The sequence below is a fragment of the Nothobranchius furzeri genome, chromosome 2 (assembly GCF_043380555.1).
Source record: "Nothobranchius furzeri strain GRZ-AD chromosome 2, NfurGRZ-RIMD1, whole genome shotgun sequence".
Classification (NCBI taxonomy): Eukaryota; Metazoa; Chordata; class Actinopteri; order Cyprinodontiformes; family Nothobranchiidae; genus Nothobranchius; species Nothobranchius furzeri.
This window is the reverse complement of record NC_091742.1, coordinates 16291656-16307046: the sequence shown is the minus strand read 5'-3', so window position 1 is coordinate 16307046 and position 15391 is coordinate 16291656. Positions and strand designations below refer to the sequence as shown.

The window sequence follows — 15391 nt, the reverse complement described above, 5'->3', positions numbered from 1 at the left end:
GCTGCTTTTATTTGGGGATTAGAACCAGTGGGATTAAGCAGGACCGGATCAGTTAGGAAATTAAATAGAAACAAGAATTTAGTTTAAAATTAAAATATTGGACAAAAGAATTGGTTTAGATGTTCTAATCCCATCCTGGAATTTTGTTTTTCTCCGTTTTTCCTTAAAGTCGAACGTCTGTAGGAACGAGAGCTGATCGGCTTCAGACCGAGTGAAACCTCTGGCGGTTTTCCACTTTAGATAAGTTTCCCAGTCAGGTTCCTGCAGATGGAATCTGGGTCCTGGTTCTGTTCTGGTTTCCATGTTTGGGAACAACCAGCCTTCAGCTCCTGATCTGAAGGTTCTGGTCCGATCCATCCTGCTCGGCTGGATGGAAGCTTTGGACTTTCAGAACCTCAGGTGTTTTATTGATGCAGGAGTCGCAGACCGATCCGGCACCGAACCAGATCCTCACTGGGACCAAACTGGGAATTTAATCAGACTGAATTAATAACGCTGGATTAGATTAGATTAGATTAGAATAGATTAGAATAGATTAGAATTTTACCTGCAAACAAATTGAAACATCTTTACAAATGTTCTTGTTCCCTTCAGTCAGAGTTCATCTGTTCCTGCTTCAGTCTCCCTCTTCTCCGTTGGGATCTGAACTCCTGGTTCCAGACGCCTCTCGCAGTGCCTGGAGAGGGAATCTGATGCAGTTTTATTTTAAATGATCCGGGACAGGGACAGGAGGACCTGGGACTCGGAGAGGACACAAGGACCTTCTGGGTTCTGGTTTTAGTTTGGGTTCTTGATGATGTAATGGATACCAGCGACTCTGACCATCTCATGTTGATGATGTCATCCTGCAGGTTGCCATGGGAAACACAGACAGTCACAGCACCTTCGCCTCCCCGGTCAAACCCTCCTTCAGGTTCTCCAAGAGGGAGGAGGCTCCGTCAGCACGTACCTGGTGGAAGAGCAACACCAGGAGTCGGGGGCGGGGCTACCCCAGCCAGAACGCCTCCTGGCACTATGAGACCAAACCGGCCCAAGGAGGAGCCGGTTCTCCTCAGAAGGACCGGGTGCTCGTCGGGTCCAGGAGGAGCGATGGGGGGTCGGTGGAGAACGGCAGCAGCCCTAAGGTGCTGCTCAGCAAAGATGGCAGCATGAGGGTGGCGTTCACCACCTCCAGGATGGTCCCAGTGGAGCCGACGCCCCCACTCGGTACCGGTCCAGAAACGTCCCTTCGCACCAGCAATGGCAGCTCGCTGAGCTCCGATGGCTCCTGGTACGACTCGCCCTGGGGCGGCGGCGGCGAGCTGACCGACGGTGGGTGGAGCCTGGACAACAGCAGTGGCTACAACACCTTCTCCTCTGCTCAGGTGGAGGAAATGTCACCTGGGTTAAGCTCCGCCCTCTTGTTTCCTGTTAAAGAGACAGTCACGGGGTTCAACAGCTGCTGCTCCGGCCGCACAGAGGATAGCGGGATCGGAGATTCTGTGATCCTGCAGCCGGACCTCGGTCTGGTGTCGGAGTCGGGATTCAGCAGCAGCCGAAACGCGCTTCCTGCTTTTCCCGTCGAGTCCAGTTGCTTCCCAGTCACATCGGATGTGTTCTCGGCAGCATTTGACATCTGCTTCCAAGAGCAGACAGCGACCGCCGCCTTCTCCTCGTCAGCACTAACTGACATCATCCAGGCGGAGCCAATCCAACATGTGGAACGTTTTCCCACCTCCACGCTTCCCTGCCGCAGACCCCAGCCTATGAGCTCCGCCTCCTGTGGGGTCAACCGGAAAGACTACCTAAAGAGCCGCATCCAACGTCTGAGCGAATGGACGGGAAGTCTGAGCCGGAAAAGGAGACGGATTCAGGTAGGATGAGGTGATGGAAGTTCTTCATCCTGGACCTCCATCTCCTAAAATCAGCTGATGACCCAAACAGGAAACAGGAAGTTCCATTTGCTCCTTACATGATTCCTAAAATGTCGGTTCTGTTTGTTTTCTCTGCAGGAGTCACCTGATGTCTTCATCAGCGGGCTGAGTGGCAGCATGTCCTGGTCCTCCAACCCGCTCCACCATCAGAACCAGGCTCCTCTAGTCCACTGCAGCTCCTCCAGGGGCCAGAACCAGAGCAACGACGTTCAGAGGCAGAACATCTACAGGAACTTCATGCAGGAGCTGGAGACAGGCCGCAGCAGCGTGGCGGACCGGACCGACCCGTCAGAGGGAGAAGAAGACGACGATGAGGAGGAGGAGGTGGATGAAGGAGGAGGAGACCTGGAGGTTCTGCTGGAGAAGGAGCAGGGCGTGGTCCGACGAGCCGGATGGCTTTCCTTCAAACCTCTCATTAGCATCAGCAGGGACCAGAAACTGGAGCTGGTGGCCCGCCGCAGGTGGAGGCGGTTCTGGGTCACTCTGAAGGGTGGGTCTGGGTCTGGAGATGTTCTAGAGCTTCTGGTACCAGGTCCAGATCAGCCAGAATAATCAGATAATTTCTCCTCTAAACACGTCAGTCAGATCATATATTTAATTTCTGATGATTTCAGGTTTAATCCCTCTAATTTTTGAGATTTCCCACATTTATGGATCAGCGAACGCAGCGTTAGAGGAGCTGGAAGTCAGGATAAAAACCTTTTCCTGCTGAGGAGTCTGAGGGAGATGAACTTTGACCTTACTCCTCAAACATATTTGATGAAACTAGAGATTAAAATCCTAATCCCACGTCTCTGATCCCAGGTTGCTCGCTGCTGTTCTATGAAACCTTTGGGCGGAGTGGCGCTGACCAGGAGCGCTCCCCCCGCTACGCTCTGCTGGCTGATGATGGCATCGTCCAGGCCGTCCCTGAACACCCCAGGAGGGAACACGTCTTCTGTCTCAGCAACATGTATGGAGACGTCTACCTGTTCCAGGTGAGAGAGGCACTCAAACGCAGCACAACGACCCTGAAGGCACTGTGAGGGGGGGTCTGGTTGCTGGAGTCTCCCCTCGGCTCCCACATGAGGGGGGGGGCATCACTTTCTGATCCCTAGAAATCTTATCTGAAACGCCTGGGGCAGGACCTCAAGGGTCAGAGGTCACAGGGGACCGCTCCTCCGGATCTCCATCACCCCGGCTTTACGACCTCGAGGAGTTCTGCCTCCATCCCAGAGTCACTCTGAGCATCTGTGTGTGTGTGTGTGTGTGTGTGTGCGTGTGTGTGTGTGTGTGTGTGCGCGCGCGTGCGTGCGTGCGTGTGTGCGTGCGTGCGTGCATGTGTGCGCGCTTGTGTCTATATGTGCGTGTGCGTGCGTACTTGTGTGTGCGTGCGTGCGTGTGTGTGTGTGTCTATGTGTGTGTGTGTGTGTGTGCGTGTGCATGTGTATGTGTGTGTGTGTGTGAGTGTGAGTGCGTGCGTGCGTGCGTGCGTGCGTGCGTGTTAATGTGTGTGTGTGTGTGTATATGTGAGTGTGTGTATGTGTGTGAGTGTGTGTGCGTGCGTGTTAATGTGTGTGTGTGTGTGTGTGTGTGTGTGTGTGTGTGTGTGTGTGTGTGAGAGAGCAGTGAGAGGCTCTGAAAGTCTCCTAATGGAGGTCCTCACAGGAGCTAATGACTAACGAGGAGCGGGTCGGTCCTGATGGACCATCTGAAGGTTTTACTTCCTGCTGCTTTGCGGTAAAACTGAAGTGTGTCGTGGCGTTAGATGGTACAGTGGCCCAAACGGCTCAGCTGTAGAACAAAACCGTCGTGGTTGTTTCTCCTCTGGGTTTGAAGAGGAACTGGTTCTGACCCAGACTCCGGTTCCCGCCCAGGCTACCAGCCAGACGGACCTGGAGAACTGGGTGACGGCGATCCACTCGGCCAGCGCCGCCCTGCTGGCCAGGCGGGAGGGCAGGGAGGACACCCTGCGTCTGCTGCGTGGACAGAACCGCTCGCTGCTGCACAAGATCGACATGGACGGCAAGATGAAGAAGATGGCCGAGCTGCAGCTGTCTGTCATCAAGGAGCAGAAGAACCGGAGGGCGGTGGAGAACCAGGTCAGTGGGTCAGAGGAACATCTGGATCCAGGTGTGGATCTCCTGATCCTGTGTTTGTGTTCAGATCCAGCAGTGGGAGCAGAACCTGGAGAAGCTGAATCTGGACCTGTTCAGAACCAGGTGCTACCTGTCCAGCCTGCAGGGCAGCGAGCAGCCCAACTCAAAGAGTCTTCTCGCCGTGGCGAGCCGGGCCTCCAAAAGCATGCTGGGACGTCTGGGCGTTTTCTCCGTGTCCTCATTCCACTCGCTGGTAAGGACCTTCAGCAGAGATGCTTCTGAAGGGCACATGGGTCCCGAGCATCTTCAGACCTCTGTAGTTCTGTTTGGACTCGTGTAGATCTGCAGCCGAGAGGATGTCACTCTGAAGAGGCGCTGTTGGACTCTCTCAGGTGGATCCATCCGGAAACGAGGACTTCCAAGTTCCTTGAAGGCGCTAAACAGATGGATCAAACACTCGGATCACCAGGTAATAGACTGCTCCGACTGCACCAGAACATAGTCCCGTCCTCCCAGTGCGGGGTTTTGGTTCTGATCCGTCTGGCTCCAGGTAGTTCCCATCATCCCGGCTCAGCATCTCTGCTTCTTGTGTTTCAGGTTTGTGATGCTAACCTTTCTGGATCATCCAATCACGTCGCTCCTGCTGCCTGCTGGCCCGAGGTACGGAACATCACGTCAGATTCCGATCACATCCCATTTCGTAGACAGATTTCCGTGTTTATCTACTCAGCCGTGATCCACGGCTCCATGTCGGCATGGCGGCTAGTGAGAAGGACGTTTGGAAAATTATTTTAGTCCATTCTGGTTTAAAGCAGCAATGTAACGCAATAATCTAGTGATGCTTCAGATCATATCAGGTTAGATTAGATCAGATCAGATTAGCTCAGATTGGATCAGTTTAGCTCAGATTAGATCAGATCAGATCAAATTAGTTCAGATCAGATTAGATTAGATTAGATCAGGTCAGATTAGCTCAGATTAGATCAGATCAGATTAGCTCAGATTAGATCAGATCAGATTAGATTAGATCAAATGAGATCAGATTAGCTCAGATTAGATTAGATCAGAGTATCTTGGATTAGATTAGCTCAAATCAGATTAGATTAGATGTTTATGTATTTAGCAGACGCTTTTGTCCAAAGCGATTTACAAGTGATAATCGGTATGTTGCCCTTGAGGCTAACAACAACAATAACAACAACAACAACTTGACATCAGTAATGGAGAGGAGGGAACAAGGAGTGGACAGTAGAGAGGGGGGACGGGTGCAGGGAGGGTGCTAGTTTAGAAGATGCTCTCTGAAGAGCACGGTCTTCAGGAGTCTCTTGAAAATTGAAAAGGAAGCCGCAGTTCTGGTAGTGCTTGGAAGGTCATTCCACATTTGTGGAATGATGCACGAGAAGAGTCTGGATTGTCCTGAGCGTGGTGTAGGCACTGCTAGCCGACGATCCTGTGATGACCGGAGTGGCCGGGCCAAGACGTAAGCCTTTGCAAGAGGATTCAGGTAGATGGGAGCCGTACCGTCTCAGACTTTGTATGCTAGTGTTAGCTATTTGAATTTGATGCGTGCTGCTAGCGGTAGCCAGTGGAGCTCAATGAACAGATCAGATTAGATTAGATCAGATGGTCTGCTGCGTTACTGATCATGGGTCAATCTCATCTGTCTCATATTTAATCTCTCTCATAAATATTCTCATTTCATTATGTTTTATGTCACCTGTCTTGTTTCTTCTCTCAGTGTATAATCTCATCCCTCATCTAATCTCATGTTTTATACAATCTCATCCCATAATCTCGTCTCTCATCTTTGATCTCATGTTTTATATAATCTCATCCCATAATCTCGTCTCTCATCTTCTTTCATAAATAAATCTGATCTCTGTTCTGAACTCTAAATTTTAACCAGATGAGATTAAAGGATGTAATCAGATTACTTTGGATCATTATGGTAACTCCTCCTGCTGGAGAACACCCTGAGCTCTGAGGGTCTGAGGAGGGTTCTGATCAGATCAGCTGTTTCCACATTTTTCTCCATGGAGACGGGGTTCAGTAAACAAGAGGGATTAAAAAGCGTTATGGTTTTTATTCTCCCAGAATTCCTTTGTGCATGAGACATAAGCTTCTCCACCTCCTCTCCTCTCCTCATCTTCTCTCCTCTCCTCTCCTCTCCTCATCTTCTCTCCTCTCCTCTCCTCTCCTCTCCTCTCCTCTCCTCTCCTCTCCTCTCCTCTCCTCTCCTCTCCTCCACCTAAGTTTGTTTACTCCTTCCACCTCCTCCTCACTCTCCTTTACATCATTTTTCTCCTCTCACTGTTGTTTATTTTATTTGTTGTCAAACATCACGTTTTCCCGTGTTGACAGGAATAAAAGGTTTGCTTTATCCTGCAGACGGTCAAACGCGAGGAGGTGGCGCCCCCTGCAGGACGAGCTCCAGAACTGCAGGTTAGTTTTAGGTTTTAGGTTCTGATGAAAAATGAAGAGAAACTTTGCTGAAGTTGAGTTGGAGACACATCTAGATGAGTGGTGTTGTCCTCTGGTCAGGACAAAAGGACAGTTGGTCTTTTTATGTCAGACTGAGAGACCATCTAAAGGTCCTGGAGGGCTGGCACCCAGCACTTTTTAATGGTTTCTCTGCTGCAACACACCTGTTCAGCAGCTTGCTGACCTGCTGACACCGGCCCTCCGGGACCAGGAGCCCTCTCAGGTGATCCAGCAGCTGATCAGCATGACACTTTGTGTCCAGGTGGTCCACAGAACCACTGATCCAGAACCAGCAGGAGAATCAGATCCGGGGTTCTGGTCTGGATCAGAACAGGCTCAGGGTTCTGTATAAAGTACTGAATGTCTGTTTGTTGTTGTGCAGCCCAAGGACCAGAACTCCTCCGTCTTCCTTCTTCACGTGGGCCGACCCGACTCCAGCCAGGACTTCGGTGAGAATGTGGGCTCACACGGAGCATCAGGAAGAGGGACCGGGAATAGTTTTGCGGTTCTGATAAACTTGAGAACTCAGATTAAGAGCATCAGGAAGCATAAAGAATGGGTCTGGTGGTTCTGTCTGACTTTACTCTCCTCCTCCGACCCGATCCGCTTCCAGGTTTTGCTGTGACGGGTCACGTGGACGGAGCAGGGGAGAGTCACGTCTTCATCAGCGAGGTCGACCCGTTTGGACCGTCTGCCAAAGAGGGTGAGACATCTGCTCCTGGTTATTCATGAGGGCAGTCGTGGTCCAGCCTGCAGAGCGTTCTGGTTCTGGTTCTGGTCATTAACATGATACAACAAACATGATTTATTCCATTCTTTTAAAGTTCTTGTAGGAGAAACCAGGTCACTTTGGTTTTAACTACAAATAAAATGTCTGAAATCCTCCGATAATCCATCAGGACTCCGAGCTGGAGACGAGGTTCTGGCAGTAAACGGGTCGGCCGTACTGGAACTGGACCTGGATCTCCTGCAGACCCTGTTCACCCACCAGAACCTGCAGCTGCTGCTGAGGAGAGACAAATCGCTTGACCCGGAAGAACCCACCCTGGTCTGGCCCGAACCGACTGACCCATGGGACCTCGCTGACCTCTGCTGCAGTCAGCTGACCCCCACCCACCTGCACACCTGGACCACAGGTAACAGCTGGACTCACCTCAGATTAACGGTCCAATCAGGCGTCAGATCCTCTAAAGTTTTTTTTTTTAAATCAGATTAAACCAGACACATTAACACACACACACTCACTCACACTCACTCACACTCACACACATGCACGCATGCACACACGCACATGCATACACATGCACACGCACACACACACACACACACACACACACACACACACACACACACACACACACACACACACATATACACACATACATAACCACACACACACACACACACCCTCTCACACACACATATGTACACACACACACACACACACACATGTACACACACATACACACACACACACACTCACTCACACACACACTTGTACACACACACACACACACCCTCTCACACACACATATACACACACACTCACATACACACATGTACACACACACATACACACTCACACACACATATATATACACACACACATTTACCACACACACACACACGTATACACATGCACACACACACACGTGCACACACGTGCACACGTATACACACATACATACATACATACACACACACACGCGCACACACACACACACTCACACACACACATATATATACACACACACACTGTTCTGAAACTGTTAAATCATCACTTATTTATTAATAAACAATAACAAAGAAGCTCTTCTTGTCTCAGACTCACCACTCATCCCTGATGCAGCAGAGGCTCCGCCCCCTGCTGTTGACCTAACCCGGACCAATCGGAGGACCCCTGAGCAGGTGAGAAAAATCTGTGTTAATTCTGTCAGTGTTTGATCCGGTTGTTGGTTTGTGGGTCAGAACCAGAACCTACATCATCCCTGAAAGAGGAAAACTCTGGATTGTAGCTTTAGGAGGAAAAAACTCCTCAGTGGCTTCATGGATGAGCAGAAGCTGCATGTAGAAACAGAACCAGAACCGAGCTTGTTCTGAGACACACCCAGGAGGACAGGGCATCATGTGAACTTCTTTAAACTCGCCTGCAGAACTTCCCCCACCCCCACCACCATCACCCCCACCCCACGTGTCACATGACCTACGGTCAGCCTGATAATCTGGGTTTACTGAAGCGGACCGGATTACCGGCCTGCAGGAGCTCGTAGATGCGGCACCTCGTTGTCTAACTGCAGTAACAGAACCAGGGGTGACCTTTGACCCCGGCCATGGGGCATCCCCTCTGAGCCTCACTATGGGCTCTCTGTGCTGGGTCCTGCCCAAGGAGGAGGGGGAGGTACAGGAGGAGGACTTCAGTCGGGACCAGACGACCCGTCTGATCCACCGATCAGCTGCAGAAGGCGCCGCTCTGCTGGTAAACCCTGACCCATTGGACCAGAACCCGCTGGATGGGTTAAAGAGCTTCAGACCTCCACGTGGTTCTGGTTCAGCTCAGCTCTGTGTGTGTGTGTGTGTCTGTGTGTGTATATGTGTGTGTGTTTGTGTGTGTGTGTGTGTGTGTGTGTGTGTGTGTGTGTGTGTGTGTGTGTGTGTGTGTTTTTGCATGTGTGTGTGTGTGTGTGTGTGTGTGTGTGTGTGTTAATTACATGTTTGACTTTAATTTCCTGAATCTTTTATTGCTTATATATATTTTTTACCGACAGAGTAAATCTCAGAAAAGTCGTCTGGACTCTTATTCTGTTTGGGTTCCTCTGCTGTTCTCATCTCAGAACCTGGACCAGGACTTCTCGCACTACCGAACCTTCCCAGAAACTCGAGCGTCTGATGCCGACGTTCCCAAAAACCCATACTACAGAGAGCCTGGTGCTCAGCCACCAAGCCCCGCCCACCTGAGTGTGTGTCAGCGTTTGAGGAAAGTCATCCAGGAACTCGTTGACACTGAGAAATCCTACGTGAAGGTGGGAATTCTGTTAAATATGAGACATATGATCATAAACCATCGATGCTCCGATGATTTAAACATTTAGCTCACTGATGTAAATAAAATATTTTAACTGTGATTAAAATGAATGTTTGTTCAACATAAATGCAACAAATTAAGAAGCAGATTCATGTTTTATCAAGAAAACAACATGAACAAAAGTGAAATTAGAGATTTGAATCAATGTTAGTTTAGTTTGAGTTAATTGTTTCAATTTAAGAAAATCTAAAATATGGTTAAAATGTAATGAACTTGATTCAAAAGATCAAATAGCAGAAGAGCTTTTTATTTTATCTGCATCTTTGTTTTTGTTTTGCTTTTGGCACCGGCTGAGCTTCGTACAGATTCAGCCGGAGGGTCGTTTTGACTCACCTGTATAATTCTGTCCCTGCCAGGATCTGGTCTGTCTGCTGGACGTCTACCTGACACCGCTGCAGCGCGAGACGTTCCTCAGTAAAGATGAGGTGATTCGAGACCAGCTGATGTCTCCGGTTGTTGTTTTGGTTTCTGATGATGTCATCCGCTCCCAGATGGAGGCGTTGTTCGGAAGTCTGCCGGAGATGTTGGACTTCCAGAGAGTTTTTCTCCAAACGTTGGAGGAAAGAATCGCAGGGTGTCCGAACATCACCAGCCTGGAAACTCCGGATCAGTTTAAGGTTAAAATAAACAAATGGAGACTGGTCTTGTTAGTGCTTACCATTCATCATAATTATTATATTTTTAATACAAATTTGACTTTGTTTTCTATTTTTTATTTTTATTTTCTTATAACATTTTATGTTAAGAAAACTTGTTTTCTTTCTGGTTTCTCGACATTTTAAAATTAAAGAGACTTTTTAGTTTATTATTATTATTATTATTATTATTATTACTATATACTTGAATCACTATTTAATGAGCTTCTTGATGACATGATTAAATGAGTTGTGTCCCAGTTTTCCCACCATATCTGCGTTCCTTCCCTCTAGAAGCTTCTTTTCTCTCTGGGCGGGTCGTTCCTTTACTACGCAGACCACTTTAAGCTCTACAGCGGGTTCTGTGCTAACCACATCAAAGTCCAGAAGGTTCTGGAGAAAGGTGACTGTCTTATAAAATCAATATTTACACATCAAGTCAAAGAAGATTATTTATCCTTCGTTAGTGGAATAAGGGTCTTAGAAAACCAACAGGTGTTATTCTGCTGACTCAGCAAAAACAGATGGAGCATTCAAACACTTCCTGGAAGCAAGAAACCCCACCAATCAGCACTCGTCTTCTCTGGAGTCGTACCTGATTAAACCGGTACAGAGAGTCCTGAAGTACCCACTGCTGCTGAGAGAGCTGGTGTCTCTGACCAACCCAGACAGTCCTGAACACTCACACCTGACAGGTAACACTCACACCTCACACAGGTAACACTCACACCTGACCGGTAACACTCACCTTATAGGTAACACTCACACCTCACACAGGTAACACTCACACCTGACCGGTAACACTCACCTTATAGGTAACACTCATACCTCACACAGGTAACACTCACACCTCACACAGGTAACACACCTCACACAGGTAACACTCACACCTGACCGGTAACTATCACCTTACAGGTAACACTCACACCTCACACAGGTAACACTCACACCTCACACAGGTAACACTCACACCTGACCGGTAACAATCACCTTACAGGTAACACTCACACCTGACTGGTAACACTCACCTTATAAGTAACACTCATACCTCACACAGGTAACACTCACACCTGACTGGTAACACTCACCTTATAGGTAACACTCATACCTCACACAGGTAACACTCACACCTGACAGGTAACACTCGCCTCACAGGTAACACTCACCTTACAGGTAACACTCACACCTGACAGGTAACGCTCACACCTCACAGGTAACACTCACACCTCACAGGTAACACTCACACCTCACACAGGTAACACTCATCTTACAGGTAACACTCACACCTCACACAGGTAACACACACCTTACAGGTAACACTCACACCGCACACAGGTAACACTCATCTTACAGGTAACACTCCCACCTTACAGGTAACACTCACACCTCACACAGGTAACACTCACACCTGACAGGTAACACACCTTACAGGTAACACTCACACCTCACACAGGTAACACTCATCTTACAGGTAACACTCACACCTCACACAGGTAACACTCATCTTACAGGTAATACACCTTACAGGTAACACTCACACCTCACACAGGTAACACTCATCTTACAGGCAACACTCACACCTTACAGGTAACACTCACACCTCACACAGGTAACACTCACACCTCACACAGGTAACACTCACCTTACAGGTAACACTCGCCTCACACAGGTAACACTCACACCTCACACAGGTAACACTCACACCTCACACAGGTAACACTCATCTTACAGGGAACACTCACACCTTACAGGTAACACTCACACCTCACACAGGTAACACTCACCTTACAGGTAACACTCGCCTCACACAGGTAACACTCACACCTCACACAGGTAACACTCTCCTTACAGGCAACACTCACACCTGACAGGTAACACTCACCTTACAGGTAACACTCACACCTGACAGGTAACACTCACCTTACAGGTAACACTCACATCTGACAGGTAACACTCACACCTTACAGGTAACACTCACCTTACAGGTAACACTCACACCTGACAGGTAACACTCACCTTACAGGTAACACTCACACCTCACAGATAACACTCACACCTCTCACAGGTGACACTCACACACCTCACAGGTAACACTCACACACCTCACAGGTAACACTCACACCTGACAGGTGTGCTGTACCTGCAGGCAGCTCTTTCTGCGCTTCCTTACTTCCTGTTCCATCCTCTAGAGGCGCTGAGGGCGATGGAGAAGGTGGCAAGCCACATCAATGAGATGCAGAAGATCTACGAGGAGTATGGATGTGTGTTTGACCAGCTGGTAGCAGAGCAGAGTGGAGCTGACAAACAGGTAAACACACACGCACACGCATGCATGTGCACATGCACAATATAGAGGGTCACCTGAGGGCTCTCACCTGTCCTCCCCCCAGGTAACAGAGATCTCCATGGGGGAGTTTCTGGTCCACTCCTCAGTGGTTTGGCTGAACCCACTGCCGTCTGTCAGACACCTGAGAAAGGATCCCCCCCTGACCCTGCTGGGTGGGTCTGGACTCACCTGTACAATAATAAGTCATTTTAGAAGTTGGTGTAAAATAACCGCTGCTGTTTCCTCAGTGTTCAAACGGGCCGTCGTCCTGATCCACCGACAGAACAAAGTCAAGAAGAGGCTGGTGAGTCTATAGAAGCCTGTTGGTGCCCTGAGGGGAAAAAAAAGCTTTTGTAAAGCTTCTGGTGCCACCGGGCAGCAGCAGAGATCAGAGACGGTCTCCGAAAAATGTCCGCGACACGGACTCCATAGTTGTCAGGAAATTTTTTTCTGTTTTACAAATTAAGAGAAGAAAATGACATGTTTTCCAAATACTGCTTCAGTCCAAGCAAGGCAGTTTCTTCAAATTATTCTGTTTTAGTAGCTGTTAGCAGAGCACTGTGCATCAGTGATAGTTGTCTACGAGGAAATCATGCAATGACTAAGGTTCCACCTTGCTTGAAATGGAAGTTGTGATTAAATGTGTGAATGTTTTCTTTTTTACGCGTAATTTTTTTCTAATTAATCATAATAATAATAATAATAACATACACTTAGACACACACTCACACACACACACACACACACACATATATATATATATACACACTCAACAAAAATATAAACGCAACACCTTTGTTTCTGCTCCGATTTTTCATGAGATGCACTTAAAGATCTAAAATTCATTCCAGATACACAATATTACCATTTCTCTCAAACATTGTTCACAAATCTGTCTAAATGTGTGATAGTGAGCACTTCTGCTTTGCTGAGCTAATCCATCCCACCTCACAGGTGTGCCACATCAAGATGCTGAACTGACATCATGAGTAGTGAACAGGTGTACCTTATACTGCCCACAATAAAAGGCCACCCTGGAATGTACAGTTTTGTCTCACAGCAAAATGCCACAGATGCCACAAGCATTGAGGGAGTGTGCAATTGGCATGCTGACAGCAGGAATGTCAACCAGATCTGTTGCTCGTGCATTGAATGTTCATTTCTCCACCATAAGCCGTCTCCAAAGGCGTTTCAGAGAATATGGCAGTACATCCAACCGGCCTCACAACCGCAGACAACGTGTAACCACTCCAGCCAGGACCTCCACATCCAGCGGGTTCACCTCCAAGATCGTCTGAGACCAGCCACTCAGACAGCTGCTGAAACAATTGGTTTGCATAACCAAACAATTTCTGCACAATCTGTCAGAAACCGTCTCAGGGAAGCTCAACTGCATGCGTCGTCCTCATTGGGGTCTTGACCTGACTCCAGCTCGTCACCGTAACAGACTTGAGAAGGCAAATGCTCACATTTGATGGCGTCTAGCACGTTGGAGAGGTGTTCTCTTCACGGATGAATCTCGGTTTACATTGTTCAGGGCAGATGGCAAACAGCGTGTGTGGCGTCGTGTGAGTGAGCACTTTGCTGATGTCAATGTTGTGGATTGAGTGGCCCATGGTGGTGGTGGTGGGGTTACGGTATGGGCAGGCTTCTGTTATGGACAAAGAACACAGGTGTATTTTTTTGATGGCATTTTGAATGCACAGAGATACCGTGATGAGATCCTGAGACCCATTTTTGTGCCTTACATCCATGAACATCACCTCATGTTTCAGCAAGATAATGCACAACCCCATGTTGCAAGGATCTGTACACAATTCTTGGAAGCTGAAAATGTCCCAGTTCTTGCATGGCCAGCATACTCATCGGACATGTCACCCATTGAGCATATTTGGGATGTGCTTGACTGGCGTATACAACAGCATGTACCGGTTCCCACTAATATCCAACAACTTCGCACAGCCATTGAAGAGGAGTGGACCAACATTCCACAGGCCACAATTGACAATCTGATAAACTCTATGCGAAGAAGATGTGTTGCACTGCATGAGGCAAATGGTGGTCACACCAGATACTGACCGGTTCTGAGTCCCCAGACCCCCAATGAAGCAAAAAATTTCACATTCCAGGGTGGCCTTTTATTGTGGGCAGTATAAGGTACGCCTGTGCACTACTCATGATGTCGGATCAGCATCTTGATGTGGCACACTTGTGAGGTGGGATGGATTATCTCAGTAAAGCAGAAGTGCTCACTATCACACATTTAGACTGATTTGTGAACATCGTTTCAGAGAAATGATAATATTGTGTATCTGGCACGAATTTTAGATCTTTAAATCCATCTCATGAAAAATCAGAGCAGAAGCAAAGGTGTTGCGTTTATATTTTTGTTGAGTGTATATACACATGTGTGTGTGTGTGTGTGTGTGTGTGTGTGTGTGTGTGTGTGTGTGTGTGTGTGTGTGTGTGTGTGTGTGTGTGTGTGTGTTGTGGTTTTATGACACAAACTTGTTGTTGATATAAAAGTCAAATTATTAATGGAGCTTTTACAAACAGCTGACTTGTGTTTACATAACAGGCAAACTCCCGATCAGCTGATCTGGATCCCTTCGGGTTCCGCTGGTTAATCCCAGTTTCAGCGCTTCAGATCAGACCCACCAGTGGCATGGGTTAGTGTGTGTGTGTGTGTGTGTGTGTGTGTGTGTGTGTGTGTGTGTGTGTGTGTGTGTGTGTGTGTGTGTGTGTGTGTGTGTGTGTTGGACTCAGCTGTGTTGTGTTTCCAGGCTCTGAGGACCCGTGTGTGTGGGAGCTCATCCACAGCAGGTCAGAGGTGGAGGGTCGACCCGAGACGATGTTCCAGCTGAGCACCAGGTACC

General features: G+C 48.3%; 1 protein-coding gene across 2 annotated transcripts in view; it reads left to right on the top strand.

Annotated features, from left to right (window-relative positions):
* The window catches only part of LOC107377938 (rho guanine nucleotide exchange factor TIAM2), a 30375-nt gene that overhangs the window by 13628 nt on the left and 1356 nt on the right, over positions 1 to 15391 (top strand). Inside the window, exons 3-24 of one of the 2 annotated variants that reach the window (XM_015947900.3) lie at positions 852 to 1853; positions 1992 to 2403; positions 2718 to 2890; positions 3770 to 3994; positions 4059 to 4244; positions 4332 to 4460; positions 4589 to 4651; positions 6380 to 6433; positions 6855 to 6921; positions 7086 to 7175; positions 7372 to 7608; positions 8298 to 8380; positions 9304 to 9492; positions 9911 to 9979; positions 10046 to 10171; positions 10484 to 10592; positions 10705 to 10884; positions 12379 to 12497; positions 12580 to 12688; positions 12764 to 12819; positions 15094 to 15184; positions 15299 to 15386. In XM_015947900.3, the coding sequence (XP_015803386.3) occupies positions 858 to 1853; positions 1992 to 2403; positions 2718 to 2890; positions 3770 to 3994; positions 4059 to 4244; positions 4332 to 4460; positions 4589 to 4651; positions 6380 to 6433; positions 6855 to 6921; positions 7086 to 7175; positions 7372 to 7608; positions 8298 to 8380; positions 9304 to 9492; positions 9911 to 9979; positions 10046 to 10171; positions 10484 to 10592; positions 10705 to 10884; positions 12379 to 12497; positions 12580 to 12688; positions 12764 to 12819; positions 15094 to 15184; positions 15299 to 15386 (3851 nt within the window). In that variant the 5' untranslated portion in view covers positions 852 to 857. Of the gene's footprint in view, positions 1 to 636; positions 1854 to 1991; positions 2404 to 2717; positions 2891 to 3769; positions 3995 to 4058; positions 4245 to 4331; positions 4461 to 4588; positions 4652 to 6379; positions 6434 to 6854; positions 6922 to 7085; positions 7176 to 7371; positions 7609 to 8297; positions 8381 to 9303; positions 9493 to 9910; positions 9980 to 10045; positions 10172 to 10483; positions 10593 to 10704; positions 10885 to 12378; positions 12498 to 12579; positions 12689 to 12763; positions 12820 to 15093; positions 15185 to 15298; positions 15387 to 15391 lie in introns of those variants that run through there. The other variant, XM_070544540.1, reaches the window with a different exon arrangement.